General features: G+C 41.0%; 1 protein-coding gene across 1 annotated transcript in view; it reads right to left on the bottom strand.

The window, feature by feature from the left end:
- Positions 1-783: 783 nt before the first annotated feature.
- Positions 784-16,163, bottom strand: part of LOC140191078 (uncharacterized) — a 170,143-nt gene continuing 154,763 nt past the window's right edge. Inside the window, exons 17-19 of the mRNA XM_072248155.1 lie at positions 15,581-15,754; positions 14,120-14,324; positions 784-9,063 (exon numbers count right to left, since the gene is read on the bottom strand). Of these exons, the coding sequence (XP_072104256.1) occupies positions 8,919-9,063; positions 14,120-14,324; positions 15,581-15,754 (524 nt within the window). The 3' untranslated portion in view covers positions 784-8,918. The remainder of the gene's footprint in view (positions 9,064-14,119; positions 14,325-15,580; positions 15,755-16,163) is intronic.

Genomic DNA, 16,163 nt, shown 5'->3' on the forward strand with positions numbered 1-16,163 from the left:
CCTCAGTGTCTTGGTTCTTAAATATCACCTTGTCCTAACCACTAGTCTGTATCTATTGGACCATTGCAGGAGTGAGATTTTATTGGGAATATTGCCCTTGACAGCCAAGATAAACCTGTTTATCTTGTCCCTCCAGTTGCAATTGCCATTTCAATGTCTTGAGAGTATCTTGTGGTAATGATAATGCAGGAATACTTGTATTGAACAAAGACTTGGCTCATTGATTTTGGAGGAATATCTAGCAGGAATTATGAAGTGTCCAATTGTACCTGAGAATTAAGAGGCGCATTGGTAACGTGGAAAAGTGAAAGCCATTTAGGAGTGCAATGGAAGTTCTACCACTAGGGGATAAACGTGATCATAGCTTTGCGTCAGGTGGTCACCGACTCAGCCTTGTATGCAGGCAAAATTATTATTATGGCAAAAAAAAACTATCTCCTTTCAGGGCAGCAAGGAATCTCTAAAAGACTTCAAGCATATTACTTGTATGAAATTTAGACATTAAGTTATGTTAAATATCTTTAGTTTAAAGTTTTTCAATCTTCACTTGCAGAAAACTGGAACCATTAGGAAAGCAGTTGCTAATTCTTCAGGGGTAAGGTTAGAGACTGCAGCATGGTTTGCCCTAGTGTTTTCAACAAAGGTAGTGGTTTTATTTTAGTTGAAGTTAACCTGTGTTGTGCACAGTAGTTTAAACTGCCAATACAAAGTACTTTATTGCAAGTTTTCCCTTACGATCTGTGCACAGGTGTGAACATATTAAATTTACCAATATATAAACAGTTTTTAATTTTCATACATTTTGTTTATTTGGAGTAAATGATACACAACCTTCAGTAACGTACAGCAGTAACAGTTTATAGCTCTGAGGCACCAGCTTCCAGTTTGGTTTATTTAACCTTCAACAGTTTAAGAACACAAGTTAGTGTGGAAAGTTGAGTTAAAATGTGTTGTACACATCTTCCTTGGAAGCTTTACCATATACTAAATTTATAAATGACTCAATTACAAATCAGTAAATACAGCCCTATACAGCTGTGTGCGCAATCAAGTTTACATATTTAAAAAAAATTATAAAATGCAGTGTCTACCTAATTACAAATGTGTTCCACTGACCCCAGCAACAGAACCTGAACAGTGCAGGAAAGGAATAAGCAGCAGTAGAGACTAAAGGTTACATTTTTTAAAAAATGTGTGTCAAACCTGAGCACAAAATCTTCACTGTAGCTATTGAACCATGGATTGGATAGTGCTTTAAAACCATGAACAACAGTCTTTATTCTTACATTTATTAATCTCTACTGGTCCTCATTGGTTATAAAGTGGAAATGCCAGTTGAGATTGTGCCCTGCAGGATTATTTATATACTGAGTTTTCTGTTTAATCTATTGCCCAGTTTAAATAGTGGCTACCAAATACTTGTAAGAAATGCAGGGTAATACTGAATGAAAACTCAGCTGTGAATGCTAATGCAAGTCCTGTCTACTGTATAGCATATTCCACTTTGAAGAATGGAAGCTGTGCTTTAAAGTGGCTAAAGTTTGATGTCTTCCCATTTAAAAAAAGCTTTTACCTCCCTGGATCTCAAATTAGGTGTCTCTGTTAGGAATGTTAACTACCAAAAGCAAGGGGAACAATCCTACAGCCCCACATGTTTAACAGGCAAAAACATCAATACCTACCATTAATATTACAGGAACATCTTGAAATACTGTGCCACAAGTATTGCATGGAGCATGTTTTCTATCTGCTTCATTTACTTTAGGGTTATGCCCCATACATCTTCCTAACGAGCCTAACTACTCACCACATCCCAGTACAAACTCGGTCAAATACTGCAGCTGATGTCTTACAATCTCAACATGAACATCAGGTTAATGTGTGACATCTATATTTATTAATGTTTCTGTAGTGGATCCTGGCCTTCAAATAAAAAATAATGTCCAATTCTTTGTCATTCTGGAGCTGGCATCAGTGAAACACTTTAAGACATGAATTAAAATTCCAAGTGTAAAAGTGACTTCTTAAACCTACAAAATACATCTATACAAAAGCAGAATGACAGCTTGTTAATAGTACTGTGGGTGGGGGAAGGGGTGAGGAAAAATCAATAGAGGAATGGACTGAGTATCATCACACCTCCAGAAAAGCTTTAAAACCAGGATCTCTAACCAAGAAAAATAAATATTTAAATTAACCACAGGATGCATTACATTGATATGAATTAAGAGTTGAACTGTACAAAATAATGGAAAGACACTGGCCAGACAGCATCTGTAAGAAATCTTACAGCGTGTACTTCCAGGATTTTTCCGGATCTCCAACACTTGTTACCTTCTTCCAAGATATCCCCCCCCCCCACCCCCAATGAAAGGAAATACAGAAAGAGAACCAAGTCACAGTTAATGCATTTATCTCTACCTTCCCTAACCCACTTCCCACCAGTTCCTCAGGGTTTTCCTAACCTCAGGCTTTCAAGAGTTGAGAAAGCAATTTCTGTTCACTCGGGTTATCTTTTGATGCTGCAAGCCAGGCAGAACATGCTGGCTCATATTACAATTTCATAGTTTTTTTTTTAGTGACCCCAGCTGTGAGTGAAAAGCCGTTCTTTGAAGCCAGATATTTTGGGGACCAATATCAGAGACTACTCTTATAAGTAATACCCAGCATGCAAAGTTTTAAAATTATTTTTAAATAAACATTATTCCAATTTGAGTCCACAAGGTCTGAAAATGTATAACCACTGTACAAAAACCGTTCATTGGTGCTGCAATTTCAATAGTAAAACAGCTGCACAGCAAGTTGCAGGTTAATCATCTTGGCTAAGTTTACCATAACACACCCAGCTATACACCCTGAACAAGCAGCATTATTTCAATGGTGGGAACTGGTTTTCTATGGAGTTTGACATACCAGTCCTGACCTCACATCCCATATGAACATTATTGCACTGTTCTCAAGAAGAATATACCAATATTGGGTTACCATGCAGATCAACTGGGAGAAAAACTCAGCTCCAAAAGCTGCAATTTTTTTGTAAGGATTGCCAAAATGACAGCTAAACAGCTCAATCCACCGCTGATTTTCTACTGATGTTAAGCAGTCCTTTTTGGCCTCATTAGCAGTTTCTGCTAAGAATCTGAAATTACGAAAGCAGCAAGGGTACTGGAAAAACTGGAAAGGAGCCAGACTTGGGTTTTGTACAGCAAGAACAATACTCAAACAAACTGTTGTCAAAGAATCACAGCTGTGTATTTGGACATCCCAAGGATCATAAATATTTTCTTGTGGACAACTGAAAGATTCATCACATCTGTTCCAGATAATATTCATCTATTATAGGATCAAGTGTCCTAGCCATATTTTCAGTGTGGAAGATGTCTTAATTATGGTCAAGTGGAGGGAAAACAAGTAATGTCCAATGAATTTACACATCTCTTGCTCATAACTACATAACTCAACAGGAGGAATGGAATAGAACCTATATTATTCAAACATCTGGGGGGGGGGGAGGAGGTTTCTAACACAATATCTCTATCCATCTGGTTTTCCCACTGTCCAGCAACCACCAAGGTTTGAAAATTTTAAATCTGTTTAGGGGTGTCAGTAAGTTAGTGAGACACAGGACACTTCAATGCCAAAATTAATCCTGTCATCATACAAATATGATCACAAGCAAGAAGCCTAGGTGGCTTACTTCTCTAAGGTAGGTCAGCTGCTATATGTCAAAGCCCAAAGATGTATTCTGAGCAACACATTCAGTAGGGATTAGGAAATAAAAAAATAAGATTTTTCCAATCCTAGTAACTTCCAGCCTATAGGAATTGGCAATTTACCCACCAGGGCAGCTGAAGCAGCAATCTGGGACATAGCATATGATTTACCAAGCTTATCAAAAATCATGGTAAATTCCGATTTGAAAACTAATCAGAACTACTGCCAGATTACAAGCTGTTCACCCAGACTACCACAATGCACTGCTGGATTGTTGGGTACACGTCTGGATTCCTACTCTGTATTTCTCAGCTTGTGCACGAGACTGTCCTTGGTGCATTTAAAGTGGAACAGTTTTACAGAACAACAGTTCCATAAGTAAATTTTGAGTCAGGCAATTCACATTTTGAAAGGGTACAAAACATTGAGCTGATCATGATCATTTCCAATCTACATAGCTCTACCATTTGGTTGTCAACTGCCTGGCAGCCAAACACCATGTACTTCATCCCCACCTTTAAAACAATACTAAATAGCAACTAAAACTGGGCTTCAATCTGTGTGATTAAGACAAAATATACATTGCTGTTGAACTTATTACTGAAAGATTAAATGTTAAAATTCTTGTATTAATTTTTAAATTATCTTTTCAGAGTGGTTTCATGAAATTTAATAAAAATTACTCAATTAATGAGAATACCTATTGTAAATTCAGAAGCACAGTGGATTCCGGTTAATCAGTCATTTTTGGAACAACTCAAAAGAAAAATTACTAACTTGAGAAAATATCTGGGATTCCCTTTGTTTATTTGGGATACTATGGCACTTTTTGGGACAGGAGACTTGCTGAACAGTTTCTAACTAGAGTCAAGTCGCATGAACTTGTATGGCCATTAGACACTACACTGCAGATCAGATTTTAAATTGCATCAGTTACATCTGTTAGTGCTCAAAAAGCAGTAACTTTTGTCACTGAAAGTTGGCAAGAAATAAGCAGTAAGACAATTTGGAAATGTTTTGCTCACCACGATTTCAAGCATTTGGGCTTCGAGATACCAGAAACAGCCGGGAGCAAAAGTAAAACAATTTCACTACTTAAACAAGTTAGGAATTGCAAATGTATTGAACAATTATCTGAAATGTTATAATGAAAATGAAGATTTGGGGGACAAAATTGTACACAGGCAGTCCATTATCTGCACTAGGTGTTTGCGCTGATTTTGTTTACAGTCAATTGAACACAGCAGCTGAATTCCTTCATCATTAACTATTAGGAATTAATACACAGTGTTATAGTAGAGGTATTGGTAGTGTTCTAATTTGTTCTGCATTTGATTTAAATACATAAATTGTTACTCAGTTAAACAGTAGTTTGTCTTTTTTTATACCTTTTAACTATTTCTATGGAACTTGATTGGGGCAGGCGCTTAATTGGGCCAAAATGTACTGATCCCGACGCATCCCAATTAACTGAAATCCACTGTATTTGCAAAATCCACGGCAGAGTACCTCACTGGGCTCCATAGCATGTATAACAGAATCTTCTGTGCCTATTACTTAGTGCAACTTGCAATCATATTCCTGCTATATGTGATGTAGGAGTCAAAAAGATGGAATGAAATAAAACCAGAATACCACTCATTTGCAAGGATATTTAAACTGCAAAGACAGAATACACACACTGTTTCTGTCAGCAGATGGATAAGACAGTAAAACTGATGATACAGACGATGATGGCTTCATTCCACCTCCTCAGCATTCTAGGGTATTAACAAAAGGGAAATTAAAACTGTGAAGCTACAAGCTGCACAAAATTCAAATTCATTTTTATTGAGGTAATACTTTTTTAAAAAAATGGACTGGGTTAAAATACAAAGAGTTGAGATCAGTAATATTCAACAGCACATGCAATAGCAGGTCAGGATACAGGAATTAAAAAAAGCACTTTAATAAAGTTAGTACTGCATCAATAAAACACAGCAAAATACCAATACATCAACCGCCACCAGAGAATCATCTATGTCACAGCCCTAAGAAACTGTAAACAACATTTGTACTCCCGAAATATTAAAATTCTTTTTACATTCCTAGAAGGCAACAAGCAACCACACTGAAAGTCACTTGCTGGTTTCTTGCTCCACCTCATCTTTACCAATTTAGCCATGGGGCTCACCTCTAGAAACAATAAATGGAAATGTTTCAGTCCCAATAACCAGGCTACCAACTACACCGAAGATTCCTTTTGAATTTTGAAGTAAAAGACTAGCTATTTGTTCCTATAGGAGACTGATCACTGAGACTATCACAGAATAAGCATGTACTTTAAGGGGGATATCAGTAGTTCAATGGTGGAGGGGCAGTGAAGCTGGATTAATTGAATAACACTTTCACTGACTCAGCACAGAGGCTATGGACCAAAGGAGCTCCTATGACTGAAAAATCTTGGGACCAGGCTGCTCCCATGCCAACAAGTTTGATGGCTAGGCCTTTTGAAGCAGTTATAAACATACTTCATAGTGCCACCGAATATGATCAAACCATCCACAAGAATAAGGAAGCCTCTGGCAAATCTCAAAAGCCAAAGATACAACCCAATGAAAATCACACTGCTAAGAAAACCAACCACCAAAATATTAAGATGCCATTTTGCTGCCTCAGAATAACGTTCCCACGGACAGGAAGACTCCAGGCAAAGTCTGGACTATTGCAATAAAACTCCCCAGTTCAGAAAGACTCACCATAATCAGTACTTTAAAATTTTAAATTAACGAAACCTGTTACAAACACAAACCAAGGCCCAACAGCGTCTCAAGTGTCAACTCCTAGGGTTGTTCTAGAAGTGGGTAAAGGCCAAGAGGGAGATGCCTCACAGCAACTGGGAGAACTGAGGTCCCAGGATTTCACAGGTGATTGCAGGATTTAAGACAAACATAATGCGGTCACGTACAGACCTTTGTAGATCACGACCCCAGGAATTGTGAGTAGGTCCCTGCGATGCCCTGAAGAGTCTCACCTCCATATTACCAAGTGCCGAATTTATGAGCAAACTCAAGGTGAAGCAGCAGCGAAGGCAGTGACAGATTTGGCAGTGATGGTGGGAATTATTAAGGTTCCACACAATACTAAAATACATCAAATGAAATATTTCTAAAATATATTCTGTCACCAATACACAAAAAAACCCCACAACATTAAAACTACCCAAATGAGCATCAGAGCTGGATTTAAATACAATGAATTTCTACAGGTTCAATGTAGGGCTCTGTAAATGTATTGAGACACAGTCCATTCTGGAAAACAAAATCTTTTTCTGTGATACCCAACAACCAATTTCATAGCACCTTTGGTTATGAAGGTATATTTCAGTACACTCCAAGTTACAATACACAGTTACAGGAACAAACAGGTAACAAGATTTTTTTTTGGTCACAGAGTCCAGCTGCATTAGATGCATAGACCCACATCACAACACTGAAAATAGATAGTGACCACAAACAATAAGTTTTAATTCAAACAGTCAATAAAAATGAATCAGCTGTTTGTGCCCCACTTACAGATCGGAAGTGGTGGTTCTGAGACAGATTTTGGTGGAAAGAGAGGGGAAAGAGAGATTTGAATTCAACAAACATCTAATAAGCAGCCTTGAGAGAACTCCTTCCCCTTCCTCCCCACAGATACATTACCCAGTTTGCAAAGGACCAGTGATGGGTGGATCATCCCAATAGTAGGGATGCACAACCAATGAAACAAACATGTAACCCTGATGGGATTGGCCCAGCGAGCAGAGTTGGGGCTGGGTCTGGGTCCTATGGGACCACTGCACCTTGCTTCCACTCACATTGAGTCAGACACAAAGGTGGTGAGGGAGCCCTTGAGCATGAAAGGGTGCACAAGATGATTCATGGACCTGCTTTTACACTTCGCTAAAAATCAACTATCATTCAGCAAGTACAAGACAATAAAAGGAAAAATAAGGCATCTGTACAGTAAACTATCAAGTATACCTACATCCTTCTGCGCAAATGCACTGCCACTTGGTGACCTAAACACATTAAAAGCAAATAGCCCCATCGCTAAATATTAAAAAAAGCAACTAATCTCTGAAACATCTATGACCAAAATGTAGAATTAGTAGCTTGGACGCTCAGGAATCAACTTCCCCTTTTAGGCTCACATTGCCCCATCCTGACACCCCACCCACTCTCTGCTATTCATCCTTACAGCCACGTGCCTATTAGTTGGGATACAGATGGTTTGATCTACCCATGGTAGGAGTGTGCAAGGAATACACAGCAACAGCAGCGTCTGTTTCTAATCAAATCCATTCCAACATATCACCCCTTCATATGCTGATGGAGTTGCTGTTTATGCTGTAGTATCCACTGCCCACTCTCCTACTATAGGCTGGCAGCATGCAAGGTAACTACCTCAGGGTCAAGGATCAGAAACTGCAGTGGCCATCACTCAGTGCTGGACAGCTGTTTCACTGGTCAGGCCTTCACCATGCGGGGTCGGGTGACCTGCAGCCCGTAACCAGACAAGCAAAGTTACCTTTCATGAACTAGAGCACTACTTCCAAACCTTTGCTTGCATTTGCATCAAGACAATGATCTGGAGGCAGATAGCAGCCTGCAGAGTCTATTTCTTGTCTTTTTCCAGCTACACATGAAATCTAAGCTTTACTTGCTGCAGTTTAAAACGTGGCACATTTTTAAAAATGGACTAAGATGTTCTTGTCACCTCTGCCTCATTCCCTTTCTCTTCATCCCACCCCTGGCAGGATTAATGTAAGATTTCCTGCCTGGGATTTTGATGGCAGACAGCCAGATGAATATCCAACAAGCTAAATCTTTGCCCCAGGCTGCGTTAGCGCCATTTATTTCCTCACCCTCCCCACGCATTGCGGCTCTCCATAACCGAACTGAGACACATGACTGCTTCTAGATTATACAAAATTAACCAGGGCTATGCTGTTCCTCGAAACATTCTACTTGTATGAGGTGAATGCAGAATTACTCTAAGGAAACTCACGTAAGGCAGTACTTTCATTACTACACAGGGACTTAAACGTTCAAAGGTACAGAAGAACCTTTCCAACGTCACTAAACTAGAACATAAAAAATAATGGCATGTGCCTTGGAGAGAGACTGCAATAGTCGATCTGACCCCATCTACCAGGTTTCGACACAGGCAGCAGATTTAACCTATTTCTCAGGCTCTGCAGATGTGGAGATCTCCTCACGAGCAGCCTCCACCTTTGGGAAGTTCACATCCAGGATGTGTCGCTGTAGGTGTCTCACCCATTCTTCCTGAATTGAAAGGGGCCCATGGAACTCGACATCACAAAACCTGTTAAAAATTAAATGATTAGCTTTAACTGTCACATGTACATCAAAACAGAGCAAAATGAGTTGCTCGTGTCAACAACCAACATAGACCTGAGGATGTGCTGCGGGCAGCCCACAAGCATTGCCTTGCTTCCAGCACCAGCATATCGTGCCCACAACTTAATACCTGTACATCTTTTGGAATGTGGGGACAGACCGGAGCACTCAGAAGAAATCTATGTGGTCATGATGAGAACATACAATATTCATTAAGATAGCATTGGGAATTGAATCCCAATCGCTGTGCTGTGAAGCCTCATGCTATTTGTGCCACTCCTTGTACGTTGGGGAAGAAGATGCAAATGTTGATAGCCTGGTAATAGAATGTGGCAGAACAGGTTGGTTTTCCATCTCACCCACAGTCTGCCTTTGGCCTTTTACATTGTTCCAATGCAGCCTTTCCAGCAAGCTTTAAGTAACAGCAATTCATCATTGGACTGGACACATGGCAGATCTTAGGACTTAACAATGAATTCAACTAATCTAGATGATGAGAGCAACACACAAAAGGAGGTTACAGTGGGTCAGGAAGTGGTGGGAAATGGACAGTCAGCATTTCAGGCCAAAAGCCTTCATCAGTCCAGATGATAGATCTCAAGTTGAAACATCAACTGCCCATTTCCCTCCACAGATGCTGCCTGACCTGATGAGTTCTTCCAGCTCCTTTGTGTGCTGCTTCAGATTTCAGCATCTGTTTCTGGTGTCTCCATTTCAGATAATGGGGCTTTTACATTTGTATCAGAACTGGCCAATTCTGTTGAAAGGTCATCAATCTACAACAATAATTCTTCCTCTCTCCACATATGCCACCTGATCTCAATGCTTTCTACTAGTGGTCTTTATTTCAGATTGCCAGCACGTGAAACATTTGCCTCCCTAGTTTGAGCCTCTCCTTTCACATGGACTCCACTTTCAACTTTGGTTTCCCATCATCCCTGCCACATTCATTCTCTTCCTTCCATATACAGTACTGTGCAAAAGTCTTTGGCACATATATATAGCTAGGATGTCTGAGACTTTTGCATGGTACTGTATTTGTCAACGTGGAGCTGAGAGTGAGTTTGTAAAACTGGCAGGAGCAAAGAATGTCCAGAATGGCAGGGATGGAGCACCACGGGAGAAATGTGGGACAGGCGGCAGAGAAGGAGCGTCAGGGGCAGAGGGTGGCGTGGGTGGAGACACACCCAGCAAGGTAATTGATTTCAAACAATTAGTTTACTGATAATTACAGAATGCCTCTCTGGTGCTTCCTGCTCCAGACAGCTAAAGATTAGCTTTAATTTTCATATGTACATTGAAAAATGTAGTAAAATGCATCATTTATATTAATGATCAACACAGAGCAAGGCTATGTTGGGGGCAACCTGCAAGTATTCCAATGCCAACATAGCATGCCCATTTATTAAACAGTATGTCTTTGGAATGTGGGAGGAAACAAGAGTACCTGGAGAAAACCCACACAGTCCCGGAAGAATGTATAAACTCCTTACAGACAACCTAGGTTGCTGGTGCTGTAATAGTGCTATGCTAACTGCTATGCAACTGTGTTCCCGTTTCAAGTGCCAAATGAAAGCTTGACCTATTTTTGTCTCACCAGACCTGCTCGAGTACTTCCCGAATTCTGCATTTTTATTTCACATTTCTCGTTTTTATTTTGCTCTGCAGGTTTAGTGATGTCCGATCAGCAGAGCAGACACCTAGGAGACACCGATCCATCATAGCAAGGACGCCAGCTCAGTACTACTTGTAAAAAAAAACACTAGGGTCCTGTAAAAACATCAGACTTTCTTAAGTATGATATGAAACGAGACTTAGTGTCGATGCCCTGGGTCAAAGGCTACAGGATGGAATGGCCTCTGTTGATTGATCAACATGGAGTTCAAAACTAGTGATCATTAGGACAGCTTTTAACCATTTTGATGTTAATGTGCACCAATGTCAATGTCAAAATAAACCCTGTGAATTAACCAAAAAGGTATTAGTGCCTAACTCCACAGTATGTTACTGAAGCACTAGGACGTACAACAACTCTATCACCTAGTAACATCTGCCCAATTGATTAACCTGTCAGACAGGTCCTATAATGTCAGTGAACAGTACAATGACACAAACTCAGCTATTCTGTTGTCCCACATCAAAGAGCACATTCTGAAGACAATTGTAACACAAGAGGCAGCTGCTCATTACAAAGCTGAGGTGTGAGGGTGGGAGCTAAACATTCTATACCTAGAGAATGGAGAGCGATCAACAGGCATCAACTCCTGGAACATGAGCACTTCTGAGAGTGATGGATCCATCTACAATTTCTACTGAAATAACAAGTCAAGTGCAACAAGATTGTGAGAATACCATGTCTAAAGTCTATATCAAGCCATCGACTTTCCTGAAATGCTTTCTGATGGTTACCAGTTCAAACCCAACACCATAATAGAGACCAAACTTAACAAGGAGACAGTGGTTCAAGCATAAATTGAGGGAATTAGAGACCAACAAAAAATGACCTCACCCACATCCCAAGAACAACTTTCTGAAGAATAGCAACCACTGACAATACAAAGAACAGGAAAGCAACTTTGGCCCACGATGTTGTGCCTACTTCTTTAACCTACTCCAAGATGAATCTAACCCTTCCCTCCCACATATCCCTCCATTTTTCTTTATCTATGTGCCTAAGAGTCTCTAAAATGGTTCTATTGTACCTGTCTCTGCCGCCACCTCCGGCAGCACGTTCCTTGCACCCATCACTCTAAAAGCTTTTACTTCTGACACCCCATCACTCCCACCGTATTTTCCACCGAACGTTTTAAAGTTGCAGCCAAGACATCTTTGACATGGGGTGGCATGGTAGTGTAGCGGTTAGGGCAACGCTATTACAGCTCGGGGCATTGGAGTTCAATCCCAGCGTCCTCTGTAAGGAGTCTATAAGTCCTCCCTGTGGAACGCATGGGTTTTCTCCAGCTGTTCCTCTTTCCTTCTACAGTTGAAAGACGTACCAATTAGTAAATGGTTATTAAATATAAATTGTCAGATAATTAGTTTAGGGTTAAATCGGGGGTTGCTGGGCAGTGTAGCTTGAAGGGCCAGAAGGGCCTATTCCACATGGTATCTCTAAATTTTTTTTTCGGATGACTCTGCCATAGTTGGATGCATCAGCGAGGGAGATGAGGCTGAGTACAGGGCTACGGTAGGAAACTTTGTCACATGGTGTGAGCAGAATTATCTGCAGCTTAATGTGAAAAAGACTAAGGAGCTGGTGGTAGACCTGAGGAGAGCTAAGGTACCGGTGACCCCTGTTTCCATCCAGGGGGTCAGTGTGGACATGGTGGAGGATTACAAATACCTGGGGATACGAATTGACAATAAACTGGACTGGTCAAAGAACACCGAGGCTGTCTACAAGAAGGGCCAGAGCCATCTCTATTTCCTGAGGAGACTGAGGTCCTTTAACATCTGCCAGACGATGCTGAGGATGTTCTATGAGTCTGTGGTGACCAGTGCGATCATGTTTGCTGTTGTGTGCTGGGGCAGCAGGCTGAGGGTAGCAGACACCAACAGAATCAACAAACTTATTCATAAGGCCAGTGATGTTGTGGGGATGGAACTAGGCTCTCTGACGGTGGTGTCTGAAAAGAGGATGCTGTCCAAGTTGCATGTCATCTTGGTCAATGTCTCCCATCCACTACATAATGTACTGGGTGGGCACAGGAGTACATTCAGCCAGAGACTCATTCCACCGAGATGCAGCACAGAGCGTCATAGGAAGTTATTCCTGCCTGTGGCCATCAAACTTTACAACTCCTCCCTTGGAGGGTCAGACACCCTGAGCCAATAGGCTGGTCCTGGACTTATTTCATAATTTACTGGCATAATTTACATATTACTATTTAACTATTTATGGTTCTATTACTATTTATTATTTATGGTGCAACTGTAACAAAAACCAATTTCCCCCAGGATCAATAAAGTATGACTATGACAATGACTATAAATAAATCTCTCATCTTCCCCTCCAAAGAGAAAAGCCCTAGCTCACTCAAGCTATCCTCCTAAAGCCTGGTTTATACTTCAGCGTTAACTGGACGCCGTAACATAGAAACATAGAAAACAGGTGCAGGAGTAGGCCATTCAGCCCTTCGAGCCTGCACCGCCATTTATTATGATCATGGCTGATCATCCAACTCAGAACCCTGCACCAGCCTTCCCTCCATACCCCCTGATCCCTGTAGCCACAAGGGCCATATCTAACTCTATATCTATAGCCAATGAACTGGCCTCAACTGTTTCCTGTGGCAGAGAATTCCACAGATTCACCACTCTCTGTGTGAAGAAGTTTTTCCCTATCTCGGTCCTAAAGGCTTCCCCTTTATCCTCAAACTGTGACCCCTCGTTCTGGACTTCCCCAACATCGGGAACAATCTTCCTGTATCTAGCCTGTCCAATCCCTTTAGGATTTTATACGTAACCTATGCAAGTAGCCTACGCATGTTGTGAGCTTTTATACTTGTGCATTGGTCTGTCTGCGTCGCTCAGCAATTCGCGCACGTCATGCATGAGCAATCACCTGCCCGCGCCAGGCTTCATGGTCACGGTACTCTCGGGATAAACAAGATGTGAGCGTCTTTTTTCGTGTGAAATGTGTCCTCCATAATTTCGGAGGTCTGTAAAGCTTTATGGAAAGCATTGCAGCCAGAGTTCCTTCCCTGCCCTTCAGTCGCCCAATGGGAACCTATTGCAGCGTAGGATGAAATGCGATGCTACCAAGCGGACCAATCACAGTTGTTGTGTTCTGCGTTGCCGCGACGTGTGATTATATTTTGGAAGAGGTGCGCGTTGCAGCAACGCAAGCTCCCGCGTAGGGTTCCGCGTCGGCTTTGATGCAGAAGTATAAACCAGGCTTAAGATATGCTTTCTAATCCAGGTATCATCCTAGTAAATCTCCTTTGCACCCTCTCTAAAGCTTCCACATCTTTCCTATAATGAGGCGACATGAACTGAAGACATGACAATGCCACACTCACCTGCATTTCAGAGTATAGATGTTCCCTATGAACTTCACCAGGGAGAGGGGTTCAGGTTTCAGCACTGGAAAGATCACAGGTCTCACTCGGAGAGGTTTTGGTTCCTCTGATTTTGACCTGAATGTCTTTGGCTCCTTCCCTTCCTCGTGTTTCGGAGACAAGCTCTCTGTGCATGCCGCTGGCTTTTGCTGCTTACGCTCATTGTCTGAACATGAAAGAGAAACCGTTAGCTTTTTAAGACATTAAACATTACATCCACTCAACCTTTTTGGGAAGACAGTTTCAAAGACAACTTCAGATGTGGTAAGGTTAGACTGAAAACCTGTCTGTACACTTAAACCCTCCAAAGATCACACTGTTCAACAGCAGTAACTTCTATATTATTCCCATGGATGTGCGTTACCCTAGATAACAGCAAAAAATATTTGCCTGTACAGAGTAAGCCATTAAAAAAAATTCTAATTATTTTTGCCAAATTCCAATTATTTTTGTCCATTGCCAAATGTATGATCCTATATCCTTCACCAAATGAATAAACACAAAACTATTTAAGCATCAGTGGGTACTTTTGTTTAGGGTGAAAATAATTTGAATACAATAATTTGTATTCTGACTATATGATTGCAAACAATCCAGTTACATATCAAAGAACCTATCGTGTTACCACAGTTCTTAAGATTTCAGATGCACTGAAGAGCTGTTTTGGGAGGAAGTCACATTCTTGGAACATGATACTTTGAAGGCACAACACCTCTCTGGCTAATGCAAGTGGTAATTTGGAGGGTTTAACTGCACCTACCAGACAGGACAGACAATTACTATACATATGCCATGAATCAAGCAGAAATACCATTTATCAGAAAAGTATCCCCCATACACTTTCACATTTACTGCCAAATGTATTTTATATAAGATTACACTTAAACAGGACAGAGTGAGTCAGTACAATCCATTTTCTTCTACTTTCTCAGCCGTTAACCAACCTTTCCCAGAATTCAATGAACTCTGAAATTTGTGCCTGCAGAGTGAGTCACCAAACCGCATGCGAACGGGGCTTGATTTCAATCTTATACCGGTTTAACTTACTTACACATTACAATGAATTAAGCACCTTGGCTCCGTTTCTATACAGAAAAGAGTGCAAGAACAAAGGCACAATAAATACAATCCACTCACGTGCAAATTAGAACAAAAACTTACATACATAAAAGCAAGCAGAAGCTGCAACTATTCCCTGAACTTCTAGGGTTAGGCTTTGCATTCTCAAGCACGTCATGGAATAGACGCTCAACTTCATTAGTGGGGACCAACTTTGTGTTTGGATCACAGCATGTATAATCACACATACAGTTTCCTTTTACAGTGCATTGCAATTTAACAAGCTTTCTCTTCAGCACTGTCAAAAGTTTACATTTAGTTTCTTTCTTTTTGGTTAAGTTATACAAAGCCAAAGGGTCTCACATGTGTCGGTGAGTGCAGGTTCAGCCTTTTCGTGGAGTTCCTCAAACTGAGACAGACTCGGTAACTTCCTTTTCAATCCAGATTTCAGATGGCCACGCATGTGGTTGGAGAGGCCTACACCCGTGGTTAGTGTCACTCCACAATACTCACAGGTTCCTAACTTGACTGGGTGCTCTGTTGTCCAAAATGAAATTAAGATTCAGTTACCACCCTGCCTTCCACAGTTTAATTCCTAACTTAATTTGAGGTTCTGGCAGGTCTCAGCCTAGTTCCTAGTGGACAGGAGCCCACAGCACTTTAAAGGCTCATTAATTTAGCAATGATCGTCTGCAGATTTCTTTAGCGGATGGTGTGTGAAATGGAAATAGAAATTAACGTACCACTAGGGGCTACTTTTGGGAGTTAAGATGGAAGACACCTGGGGTATGTAGGCAAGGTTAGAGCATTAGGCTGGGAGCTCTGTATCATGGAGGTGAAGCCCTATCTGACTAGGAAATTCTCAACAACTGCAAAGCAGGAAAATGCTCCACTTTCAGTCACATCTCACACAGACTCTCACTTTCATTCCTCATCCATGCGTCAT

The sequence above is a fragment of the Mobula birostris genome, chromosome 32, assembly GCF_030028105.1.
Source record: "Mobula birostris isolate sMobBir1 chromosome 32, sMobBir1.hap1, whole genome shotgun sequence".
In the NCBI taxonomy this organism is placed as follows: Eukaryota; Metazoa; Chordata; class Chondrichthyes; order Myliobatiformes; family Myliobatidae; genus Mobula; species Mobula birostris.